We start from the raw sequence: 13,478 nt of genomic DNA, 5'->3' as shown, positions 1-13,478 counted from the left end.
GATCTCACTCACAAATTATATGTATGACATGCATGACAAACCAAAGAGGCACACTAAACCACCGACTAGATTAAGCAATCACTGAATAGACATACATATTTTTTAAACCACATGGTAGACATGAAGCAGCTGCAGAAAAAGGACTGCCTTTACCAGAAGGACTATATACAATCCGATTCCTAATCCGGACCCCCCAACCAGTGCACTACTACTTGGTACACAAGGTAAGCAACCTGCTTACACCATAAATATCCAAGCAACCAGTCAGAGGCACAGTTACTGCATGGTGCATCATTCCTGCGCACCAGCAGACTAGACTAAACACACCTCTCCTACCTTTAACTCCTCAGAACCACAGAAATGTGCTCATTCAGAAACAAGAACAAAGAATAAATCTTGTAAACTGAGAACAGAACAACATAACTATAAAATGTTTGCATTGAAAAAATTGAAATGTAATTCAAATTGACACACAGAACAAAGTAAATAGTGCCTTGATAAAGCCCAAGGATGGGCGAAACAATAACAAGTGCAAAGATATGTTGGCACACGGGTTTAAGTTTTACACATTGGTCACTGGCAGAAATGCCCCTTGAGAAATAATACATTACTCACCAAAAATGGCACCACAATAAGGGAATAACTTGTGTCTATATGACGAATGTGGGACAAATTGAGTAAACATTAAGTGAAGTAACTTGTGTTTAAATGAATGTGAAACAAATTTGAATAAAGTATAACATTGTATGAAAAACACTAACAATTGTGTACCCCACAATCATTACAGAATTTGTGAAGACAACCAATCCTAGGCTCACATAGGAAATAAACTTCCCCCTTCTTAAACATTAGACCAACGGGTGAATATCGGGCTCTATCGAGCCATGCAGCCACTGACCCCTAATCATAATTTGGATAAGTCAGTTACTAGATAAATACAACAACAGAAAGAAACCCAAACAGACCAAAACACGGGTAGAGCGCTCTAACTTATTCACCAAAAACTAAAAACACATTTTTAAAAAGGAGGATCCCATTTCAGAACGAGTATAAAAGATTGTCTACTAGTGGTGGGCAATTTGAGGCCCGCCAGATATTTGCTGCCTAGTGGGTGTGATGGGAGTTGTAGGCTAAAAGTCAATGGTGGGGGGTGGGGGGTCATGGGAGCCATAGGGCAAAACATTGGGACAGAGGTTTCCCACAATCCCAGTGCCTGTGTTGACAGTAAAGGACGCTGTCCCCAAGTACGTTACCAGTGGCAAGTATTCCCTGGTCACACCTGTCTGGTATCTACCTGGGTTGATTTTCTATGGGTGTGCTGCGCAGATTCAATAACTTTTGCATCAGCTTTTATTAATTTGGAGCTGATGCGAGATATGTGATCGTGTTTGTTGATATGCATATTTACAGACAGAGGTCGAGATAGGAAGTGCAACAGTAACATAAGCTACCTTCAATAGGGATGGCTGTAATTAGGACAGTGAGTCCAATAGCGTTCACGCAATTCTTTTTTGGCACTTAATTTTTCATACATCAAACAGAATACAGAGTTTACTATAATACTGCTTACTCAGACTAAAGAAAATTACTAATTTAACACAAGACTAAGTAAAGTCTTCAGCCGCAGATTACAGAATGCAACACCTCAACATGCAGATGTGGAACGAGCAATAATTTAAACTATCACTTACAGCAGCACGCCTGACATAAACTGGATGAGAAAGATGGACATTATTCAGCAAGAACAAGATGGAATCCAAATTGTAGTACTCTCTTGGCTGCCCCTCCTTCCCAGTCCTGCAAGACAAAAACAAAAAAAAGAAGAAAACTGGTTGGGTTAGTGATTAAGCAGCTTTCTCATGGTTTACAAGCTCTCACAACATAGCTTTCCAAAACTTCGGGGAAAATCCATTAAGCAAATGAGCGGAAACATTTGTCAGACAGACTGCTGGTATTTCAACATTGCAAGTTAATGGTATTAACCCTATAATGTCCGATTAGGAATGCAGCCAGGCATCCTACTCATACAAAGATTTGTATTGCAGAATTCATAATTTAGTTAATTGGTTCCCACTTGTAGCCCAGAAGACCCTGGTTAGATTGGCACCAACAAATAGCAAGAGCTACTTTAAATTCCCCCAGGCCAACTAGTGTCATTCAAACAAACCTATATGGCGTTAACACAGTTTAGGAACAAATTCCTTCTGGAGTTCAGCAGGACTGTTTGACTCTGCAGAGCTGGCACGTCTGATAGCCTAGAGGTGGGCTTCCCTACAGCATGTGGCTAAATATCTAGCTCATTGGTTGCGGAAACAAGTGCTCTCGATCCTCCACTGTAAGAAATCTGCCTTAACCCCTCAGCTATCCTCAGTTGGTCACCTTTCTGGCCAAGTCAGCTGAGATCCTAAAAAATGTACGTAGAGCAATCAAACTGTGCCAGGACAAGGCGCTGGACGTTTTAGGCCCATCTACTAACGTTTTCAAATGAGCTGAAGTAGCCATAGAAAATGGGCGTTCAGTAACCCCAATCCCTCTGCATTAGTGGACCCAGATAACCACCTCCTATTTGAGCAATGCCAATGCAGTCGTCATTGCTGAAATTAGGAATGACAAAGTTACTGACCGTACCTTACTCCTAGTCCATAGCCCCCTTTCCTCTATACTTGTGGGACATTACCTCCATCAGGACCGGATCGGAGCACTTTAAGCATCAAAAGTGTGTTTTACGTAGGACCAACGCATGTGACCGCAGCCCTGCATTCCTGAGCTCTCCCTGCGCACCGCCCTCAGTCCTTTTTTATCTCCAGGTCAAGCACCATGTAGCACAATAGAGGCTACTTATTAGATGGTACGGCGGGAGAGTGTATGGAGGAAAGGGGACTAGGAGTAAGGTAGTCACTATGTTGACTGACTAACTTAGTCATTCACCTACGACCCGTCCACTTTCCTCCGTACTTGTGGGAGATTCCCAAGCACTGAACAAAGGAAAAAACGGAAGGATGGAAACTTCCCTTATTCAAACAAATTCCTAAGAACTTCCTGGCCAAACTGGGCATCAGCCCCGGAGATCAGGTCAAGACAATGTCTGCAAAAATCGGAAAGCCCACGTAGCGGCCTTGGATATGGACTCGCAAGTGACATTTTTGGACGGTAACAGCAGTCCCTTTGCCACAGACCAAAAGTACATCAATGCCTTTTGGGGGCAGAAGGCCCTGAAATTTGTAGGCCTCTCAAATACATAAAGCTATCCAACATGAGATGGATGCTTTCGAGGCATAGTTGTGAAGAACTTCTAAGTTCGCTTGTTCTGTCGAGGTAAAACTTCAGAACTCGTCTGACATCTAGGATGTGTAAAACCCTTGCGGCATCAAAGACCAGGTTCGGAAAGAAAGCCGGTAAGTATATTGACTGGTTCAAGTGGAAATCAGAGACAACTTTAGGAAGAAAAGTAGTAGGATTGCGAAGCACAACCTTATCCTTGGGGAAATGTAGGAGTGGATGTTAGACAGAGCTTGAAGCACACTTATTCTTCTCACAGATGTTACCGCAATCAAGAAGGCCTCTTTCCAAGAAAGGTGCTTGAGCTTGTTACTGGCCATAGGTTCAAAAGGCTTATGACAAGGCCGTGAGGACCACATTCAGATTCCATTTTGGATGAGGAGGCCTAACCAGGGGAAAAAGATGAAGACCTGCAAAATGTCTCTTGATTGTGTTTTACAGTGAAAAAGAGCAACTGTCTCTAGACAAATACGCTGCAATGGCAGAAAGGTATGTCCTGCATGTTAAGACATGGATGGCAGTGGCTGCAAGGTCAGATATAAAAGCCAAGCCGGTCAATAGAAGCCTGCCAGGGATCAATCCGTTTAGCTAGACACCAATGACAAAATTGAAGCCATTTGCTCTGGTACTGAGCCCTCATAGAAGACTTGCATGCCACCTGAATTATGCGCAGGCTAACCTCTGAAAGGTTAAACTGCGCTAAGGACTGGAACTCTGTTACCAGGCCGCCAAGCTAAAGGATTGTGGGAAGAGGTGCACAACTTGTGGTTGTTCTGGTGAAGGTCAGGAATCTCCTGCAACCCGATTGGGTTGAACAAAGATGGGTGCTGCAGTTCCAAAAACCAGAACCTGGCTCGCCACCAAGGAGCTATGAAAAGGAGAGTGCAGTTGAAAGCACTCCTGAGTTTCCAGAGCAACCGATGAATCAGCAGCAAAGGAAGGAAGGCGTAGGCTTTCATGTTGTCCCAAGGGATCTCAAAAGCGTCTTGCACCCCGCCCCCCACCCCCAGGGAAGACAATCCAAAACTGCCCCTAGAAGCATAAAGAATGCGGGGTTTGTTGTTCGTTGAGGGTTCAAAGAGGTCCACTACTGGAGCACCCCAATGCTGGAATATCTTGGGGAGAACATCAGTGTTCATCCACTTGTAAATCGCCACAGATTGTCAGCTGAGGGAGTCTGCTGCCACATTGATGTGACCCGGAATGTGCACTGCCTGAAGCCAGACATTGTGCTAGATCGCCCAATTCCAAATTTGGACAGATAGATCCACCAGAGGAGGAGACCTGGTGCCCCCCTGTTTGTTGATGTAGAACATCGCTACAGAATTGTCCGTGCAAATCCGAACCACACTTGATAGACAGCTGAAAAGCCTTGAGCGCCAGAAAAACTGCCAGAAGCTCTAGGTAATTGATATGGGACCGCCTGTCCTGGGGTGTCCATAAATCGTACACCTTGAGGTGATTCATTGTCGCCCCCCACACCCCAGAAGGCAGGAGTCTGTAGTAACCGTTACTTATGGGCAGTGCACCTGGAAGGAGGTTCCCATCGAAAGTTTGCTGGTGGAAGACGAACACTGAAGATCCGCTGTTATGGAGGATGGAACTGGAATATCTTGGAGTCCGGATATATAGCCTGAGACCAGCAGCTCCGAAGAGCAAGCAGAGTGGTCTTTCCTATTCCATACCTTACAGGCTATGGGTTTGGGTCCCAGATATCTAGCGATGGTAAAGGCTAATTAACAGGGCTTTCCCCTTCTCTTTATGCATTACACCTAGAAGCACTGCTTACACGACTCCGAATATAAAATTGGACCAAATAGAAGGCATATCTTTTGGGGGGAAAGACATTCATAAGCTGATCATAAGCTGATGGCATACGCAGATGATATGCTCCTTACGATCACTAACCAGAGTATCTCATTACCTATGGCTATTGCCCAAATGGAACGGTTTGGCAACGTGGACGGCCTTAAAATTAATATAAGAAAGTCTGAAAAGTTGAATGTGAGGCTTAAATAGGCCAAACTATCTAGAGCAAAGGAAGAGACACAGCCTTCAGCTTTGCTGGATGCCAAAGAGCATTCAGGTGATGGGAACTATATTCTGCCAACTTCTGCCCTTTATCAACTGAAATTCAGAAGCTTCTTCAGCCCTGGACCCCTTTAATGGTTTCTTGGCTCGGACAGATGAAGTCAATTAAAATGGTGACCTTCTCCAAGGTGTTATACTCGTTTCAGGCCCTCCAGATTCCATACGCTGCATAAAAGAATATCCAAGTTAGTGTGGAAAAATAACCCCCCCCCCCCCCATACAGCATTGAAAATACTAATGCTACTGCCGAACAATGGGGGAGTTGGTCTTACTAACTTTAGATCCCGTTAGATCAACCCATACCTCCTCCATTCTCAGGGTCAGGGGTGGGGCAATAATGTTGTGATACAAACGGTCAAATTAGTCTCCATGAGGGATGGGACTCATGTGGGGATGGGATGTCAGTTTGCATCGAACTATTGTTTGTATTGAGAAGTACTCTTGAAACCCCAATTGACACCATCATCACTGTGCCATTAGGTACTGCTTTGGTACAACACTGGAGGCCCATTTGGCAGGTGCTGAAGATGACCAAGAGGAACATGGTGACCGGTACTAGCATCTTCACAATGGCTCCTAGCCAAGATGGGGCCCAATCAAATGCAACATCAAACCCATCCTCCCTTGGATTCCAGCTTCTTTATTCATGCGCACTGCACTGCTGCCATTATGTGAGACAATGATCCATTCTCCACATCTTCGTGAGGATCTAATGTCCAACATGTATACATGTATCCCTGATTTTTCGGCACATGCCTCCTTCCATTGGTGTCAACATATCGAGGACGTAGCGGTTCTGCATCATCATCATCATCATCATCATCACCAGCAGCCTCAGGGCACGCAGCTCGACTTTTACAACGTTGAACCCATACACCATGTCATTTGCCAACTGGACTAGTTACCAGCATACTATCTGCAGCCGTTTTGCATTAGCTGCCACCTGTACACCAGGTAGCAAGAGTGTGATGAAGGTCTATGCCAAGCTGAACTATCCATTCATCAGGGCTTTCCCCTCTTCCTTTGCAGTTTCTCATACTGGCTTTTCCGGGCGAAATGAATGCAGAGGAAAGAGTTGCAGCTGTGCCAGATATTGCGCCCCACCCTCCCCCCCACCACCCCCAGTGCAGCATAGCCAGCAAACAATAGCCCCTCCATTATGGTGTGAAATTAGAGTATGCTTGTTGCCCACAGACCCAGTATTAATCAATCACAGCTGCCATGCCCCTCTTCAGGTCTGGGATCAGGAGGGTCCTGCTGCTCTTTCATTCGAACCGTAAAGATAGTTCCTTCAATGTGGAAGCAAATTTCATAGGTTTCTTCTAGGCGCACCTTCACCGGTTATTCTATCACTGCAAACCATGTCAATTTTGCCATGTGCTCGGTCCAAATTTGCACGCAGGTTGCGTCCACTTGAACCAAGAGTTCCCCCACGTATCCCAATAGTCCTTCTCCCAGCCAACTAAGTGTGGTTTCTTGACATTTGTCTTTTATATATTGAGTCCTTCAAAGACCAAATATGGCTGCTGCAGGCATTTAACATCTCTCGGGTTGTTGCATTGCAGAGGGTCTGGATCAACAAGCTCCAGTCCTATGTGGGCCTCGAAGGTGCCTTTAACCCAACACAGCGCGAGATGAACCAGGCACTGTGCCACCATGATTGGTACTTCCTGTGGGACTAATACCGTGGGTTCCCCGAACGTGTGTGGAATCAGTGAACACACGTAGCAGCTGTCATTTGTGGTTTGTCTCCCTACTACACATGTCTGTGTACCAGCTATTTGACATTTCAGGATGTCGTACATCTTCAATGGGATCCAGGCCTAGGACATGGTATGATCATACTTCGCCCTTAGCGCTTGCCTTTTCCTTTTTTTTGTGGTTCTATGGGTTTACTAACACTTCCACTACTAATATCATACTGGCTTACTTTATGCACAACATATTTCAAAATAAATGGAAAAAAAGATTTCCTAATATGGTCATTTTCTTGCTAATATGTGCAGGTGTACTTTTCGAATGGTTATAGTGGTTGTTACTATTATACATATTTACAGTGCTATTGGGGTGTTTGTAAGGGCTCCCCATCTTTTATATGAGCTCCCCATACAAAAAAGCTCCCAATAAATTCCCATTGCAAACATAACGGCAAATAGTGCCACAATAAAACGCAATCCACATGTGTATGAATAGGAACATCTAGCGACCATGATAGCAAACATTCATTGTAATATAAAAACAGATGTATCCGATGATGCTGGTTCCATGGTCTTGTTTCCCTGGGGAGAGGGGGGGGGGGGGCGGGGGCAAGAGAATAAACATTTTATTTGATGGTAACTAGGTAGGTTTGTGTATACCCTAAGGGTTAAATTCGATTTTAACTGGTTGGCTACACAATTGCGCAGAGGTAGGGACTCACCATGAGAAGGGGCAGACCTCAAAAATCAAGTACCGCGACCCATTGCATCTTTCTCCCATGTCGGCATAATCTATGTGTAGCTCGAAGAACAGCCCAATAGGGCAGGGCAAGGTGCTACATGAAGTCCGGAAGCGCCGTGCCTGTGCTACAACTTTGACACATGGTGCAATGTATGATCAGATTTGTGAGGCGGCTCCTGGAGATTGGGGATAAACCAATTCTCCTGTATGTCTGCTGCAATGTGTTGTTTCGAGCTATGGACAGGGTGGAGGAGTAGGTCAAAAGCAATTCATTAGTTCATATGGCATTACTGCTTTGCCAGAGCATTCTTGGTGCCATAACAAAATTGGTTAGGGACTGTTTGCACCTCTTGTGGACCACATTTCCTTTTCTTCACTTGGTGTTCTGCTTTGCAGCTCGATAAGCTGTGCTACAGGCAATGCTGTATACAGGGTGTTTTTATGATTGGTGTCATTAGGACATACCCTGAAATTATTGGGACCGGAAGGTAGGCTGCCATTTTGGCCACAGCATCCACAGCAGCGTTTCCCAGTGAAATTTTGTCTGTTATTGGTGTGGGTGGCTCATTTGACGACCGCCACCACATAGGGTTGTGACAACGCGGAAATTAATAGATCTAGCAAAGCAGTATGTTTTACTGGGGAACGGTCTGCTCTCCGGAAACCCCTTTTCTTCCACCGTGATATCTTGGCATGTAATGTTGTAGTGACGCTTGCAGAGTCCTAATAGATGGTCACGTGGCAACCTTGTGATGCTTGTAACGCTTCAATGAGCACTATAAACTCAGCTGCCTGGGATGAATAAAGCATGGGTAGTCTTCATCACTAGGGGCTTATATTCACCTCCCTCGAGGCGCACTACAGCGGTGCCTGTATGTCTGTCTCGTCTCCTGATCAATTGTCGCTGTCCCATTACCAAAGAGGACCTCCCCCCTCCTCCAATGGGCCATCCTTTGCTTTGGGAATGTTCTCCTCCTCCTCCCCTTCATATGTGGCACAGTGACTTATTTATAAGTCTTCGTCTGTACACACCTCAGTCAAAAGTGGCGGAGTTCACTGTTTAACATCGTACAACATGATTCTTTGGGCTCGAGAGGATAATCTCATATGCCAATGCTTGTGTGGCCGGGTGGGTTTTGTTCTCTCCATAAAGGCGAATACTGAATGCTCCACATACAAAGTGACTGAGCATCTCATCAGGATTGTGGAACTTTTTTAGATCATGAAAGCAGCTGCAACAAGTGCTTGTTCGGCGCGAATTGCCCTTGCATAACTGAGTCGAGTGTACCCCTGTAATAGGCCAATGGCTTTTGGTCCATTGTACTCTTCTGGGAGAGCACGCCACTCATAGTTTTGCCGTTGGAATGTGAGAATATGTAAAATTCCTGGGTCTAGTCTGGGGTAGCAAGGACCGTGGCTGTGGATGTTACTTCTTTCAATTCATTGAAATTCTGTATCATGTCTACTGTTCATTAAAGTTTGTAATTGCCTCTGCTTCTTTGAGGGCATGTAGGAGTGGTCTGGAATATGCTGCATAGTCTAGAATCCATGCTCTGCAATAGTTGCATAACAAGAATTCTTGCATGTCTTTCACTGTTATATGTTTGGGGGTGACGAGCATAGATGCCCCTCTATCTGGTATGATTATTTTGCTTTTTGCCGATATTAACTGACCTAAATACAGTAGCTCATGTTGACAGTACTGGTGTTTGGCCTCGTCAACCCTTTACTCCTTGCAGGCCAGGAGTTGGAGTGAGAGAGTCTCTTAGGCAGTTCTGCTCACTATCGCTACACACAAGCAGGTCCTCTAAGTACTGGATGACCGGGCTGGCCACTTTAACAGAATATTACATGCTGACCTCGGAAACATTAAAGACGCTTGGGCCAAACGAATGTGTTCGTAGGGCTTTCCACCATGGGTAAAGGCGGTGAGGTACTGCGAGTCAGGGTGCAAAGGTATAGAGAGGGCGTTCTTTAGGTCAACCACTGTAAAGTGGGTTGCTTCTTTGGGGATACTACACAAAATGCTGGCCGGGTTTGGAACCACTGGAAACTATGTACTACATCATTTAGGCGGCGTAAATCCTGGCTCATTATCCAATTGCCCCCTGTTGCCTTTTTGACAGGATAGACCGCCATGTTGCGGATAGCACCATTATCCCTTGGTTGAGCAGGGCATGTATTGGTTCTTATTCCCTCCTCTGCTTCTCTTGATAGTGGGTACAGTTTCACCAGGGGTAGTACAGCTCCTGCCTTTAATGTAATGTGTACTGGGATCAATTGTATTAAAAGCCCAACGTCATGTGGGTTGATGGTCCACAGCTGTCCAGACACATACTGCAGTCTGCCTCAATAAAGGGAGGCAACGCCACAACCGCCATCAGGCGGCACTACACCCTTCTGTATTGCACTATGATCTCACAGGGGATCCAAATCTATAAGATTATTTCTCCATCACTCATTTTATTCAAAAAGTTCTGAATCTGTTACCTCCTTAAGGAGTTCAGTGAGAATAGATGCAAAGCATTGTACGGCCCTCCCACCCGTGCACGTCTGTTCCTTGGACAACCACTCTTTGCAGATACCACCAAACCTTGTAGGCCTAGGGACAAGATTGTGCCCGCCACACATTCTGGGGACACCACAGGGCAAAAAAATTTAATTTGTTTACAACAGCCCTTGGCAATTTGTGGCACTGCCTCCACAAGTACTGTTATTCTGTAGATAAACATTTCTAGGTCTAGAGGTATCCCACGGACCATCACCTCTTCTGCCATTGCATGTATTACCATCGCCCTCATTGCACACATTCCTGGCGTGGCACAAACAATGCCCTGATCAGTGAATGAGATCAGGTCCCTGCCCAGCAGGTTGACGGAAGTCTCTGAATACAATAAAGGAGCACGCATCACCTTCCCTCCCACCTTTGAATCCAAATCTTTAGTATAAGGAACCGCAGAAATAGCCCCAGAGAAACCCTGTGTGTCCAGGTTTCCCTCACTGATGCACGATTTCTCAGCGCCCAAATCGACCATAAAAATGAATTGCTTAGTTACCATCTCTGCCGCCACCATGGCTTCCTCTTTGGGGAAGAGGGTCATTGACAGGACCAGACAGTATCTGTGTATGTAGATATGCATTTTTCCCAGGAAACGAAAAAGGGGTTTCCCCAAACCACAACTGTGCCTCGGAAGGGGGGGGTTTGTGGGGGGGGTCAGGGGTGGAGGGGCGGCGTGCCATTTGGTGCTCCATTGAATGGGTTTGTGCCACCTGCCTGTTGAAATGTGTTCTGGGGTGTGTATTGTTGCACCGCTTGTTGTTGCTGTGCGGGTGGGCCTGGGATCTGTGGGGACATCCGCGGATAAGCCCGATGTATTTTTGTGGGGTATCGAGGTCCTTCTGAGCATTGCCCTTGTGGGAGCCGGACCATAATTCTGTTGACCGTAACTGTACCCCATGCCCCGTCTGCTCTTATATTCCCTTGATAAATGACCACAGTTCCAACATTGTGAAGGCTGCATTCATTCAAATTCCCTTCCCCTCGATCCTTGGAACCCACCTCTTCCTCGCTGCTGTCTTTGTTCCCAATGTGGGCCGGGGTATTCCTGCCCCCCTGTCCTTTTCCCCTGTCCGACCACACTGCAGCTATTCTAGCATTTTCCAAGTTTTGGGTGCTTCCTGCCACTTCCGTCTGTGCTGGCATTGATACGGATCACTCCAGATCGACCTTCGCTCATTTGTTTTGTGTAGTTTTGTTTCCTCTGCCTGCCGCCTCCAAGTCGTTTCTTTGTCACACTCTTTCTTTCTCCTAAGAAAGGTGTATTATGCTTTGGATTTCGGCCCACCCCTTTGCTTCAATGCCCAAGATTTCGTATAATGCCGTCTGCACCTTTTTGGGTAGGCCCTTTTAACAAAGTAGAAAAAGGGTATTGATTGGTCCCACGAGTTACCTATCTCAGTTCTCCACATCTCCTGAACCTCAAGAATGAGCTGAAAGGGGGTCTTCATCGCCCATAGAGCATTGCATGATAGACTGTAGGTTAGGTGCGTCAGGGAATGCCCGCTGTAGCTCATCCCATACGTTTGCTTGAATCTTGTTAAACAATACTCCATCATGTGCATTGTTCCCCAAAGTCAATCCTGTGTATCCTGCTTTCACCCACACATCCCCCAGCTTGGTCTCCAATCGTAGCTACCAATAAGCTTTTTATGTTGCCGACTGCCAGGGGTAATCCGGCAGTTTGCTTTTCAATTGTGTAAATCCACTAGCCCCCACCCTCAGTGAGGGGTGGGAGGGTCTTCATCAAATTGTTTATCCATCTGTGCCCATGGCACATAGTGCAGTCTGCCGGCACACTTATGCTTAAGGGGCAACTGCATCCTTGTCCTAGCCCCAACAGTACTTTTTCCACTTACCCTTTGTCACTGCCATCCTGTGGGATGTTTCAACCCGCATCCAAGCCCTACAACATCGCGGGCAGCAGAAACAGTGGCCACTGGAAAGCATGCTGCTTGCCAGAAATCATCCAAAAATGCACAGAAAATCTGAAAAATAGGCTGCCTCCCACTTTTGCCTATATTATTGAGCACGGGAGGTCACTGCCTAAAACCACCATTGGCTACACACACAGTAGCCTGAAACCATTTGGGAATAGCAATACTGATTGCCAAAAGCAACCCAGAGGTGTTGGGAATTCATGTCAAAAATTGCTAAAATCATGGCTCACCAAAACCACTAAAAAGGTCCCACCTCCTTGTTGGGGGGTCAACATCATTCTCCCGCAAGAATCTACATGAATCTGAGGTCCACAGAAGTGCATCTATATTTGAACAAAGTATATTTGGAGGATTGCTTACTGGTAAGACAGCTGTCAAAAATAGGTGCAGTACCGGTGCTCGCCACTGACCGGCGCTGGTGATCTAAATTCCGACAGGAGACCTGTATTTCAGAAGCTAAACAGTAACTTGAGTTAGCTGAGACTTCAAAAGGCTTGCTTTTCTATGAGAACTCTTCACACCTAGTCTTCTCAGCAACAAGGCAGGAAATCGCATGGTCCTTTTAATCAGATGGAGTGGCACTCTGGTATGCTAGCAGGAACACAAGACAGATTCTTTCAGCTGAATAGGATATGCTGATTTGGGTGTAACTGTCCACACTGCTCTAGGAAAAACAAGACGTATGACCTATGAGTCAAGCCAAGTTTCTAGGGGCGGGGACAAACGAATGGGTATATTTAAGTGAAGGCAAATATATGTTTTATAAGAATACTGATAACTAATTGTAACCAGCTGATAGAAATGTACAATTTTGAGATTCTTAAAATGACACCTTCACTCACAGTTGAAGACTAAGTTGGACGCTGTGGGATGTTTAGGCCAAGCCCCGTAATTATTGATATTGTGGATGCGGTGTTTATGCTAGAAACCTAAGAACTTCCAGTAATATGCTCAGAGAGGGTGTGTACCTCTGTGTAAGATTTGGTGCAAAACCCATCTTGCAAAACCCACTAAAATCGTGATTAAGTTTTCATTTCTGAACCCAAGCGCTTAGAAAGAGCAGGGTTGAACAGAGACCTGTCTTAATTAATTTGTGATATACACATGTATTCTCAACAACTTGCATATCTGGGAAGCATGTTTGATTATGAAAAATTGATTTTCTTGAGAAA

At 45.5% G+C, this 13,478-nt stretch overlaps 1 protein-coding gene across 1 annotated transcript in view; it reads right to left on the bottom strand.

The window, feature by feature from the left end:
• The window catches only part of CDC73 (cell division cycle 73), a 1,222,960-nt gene that overhangs the window by 1,138,233 nt on the left and 71,249 nt on the right, over positions 1–13,478 (bottom strand). The window contains exon 2 of the mRNA XM_069641358.1: positions 1,692–1,797. Within this exon, the coding sequence (XP_069497459.1) occupies positions 1,692–1,797 (106 nt within the window). The remainder of the gene's footprint in view (positions 1–1,691; positions 1,798–13,478) is intronic.

Source organism: Ambystoma mexicanum, chromosome 1q (assembly GCF_040938575.1).
Source record: "Ambystoma mexicanum isolate Mex_15411 chromosome 1q, UKY_AmexF1_1, whole genome shotgun sequence".
Lineage (NCBI taxonomy): Eukaryota > Metazoa > Chordata > Amphibia > Caudata > Ambystomatidae > Ambystoma > Ambystoma mexicanum.
Note: the sequence above shows the minus strand (reverse complement) of the source record. Positions and strands in the feature narration are given on the sequence as shown.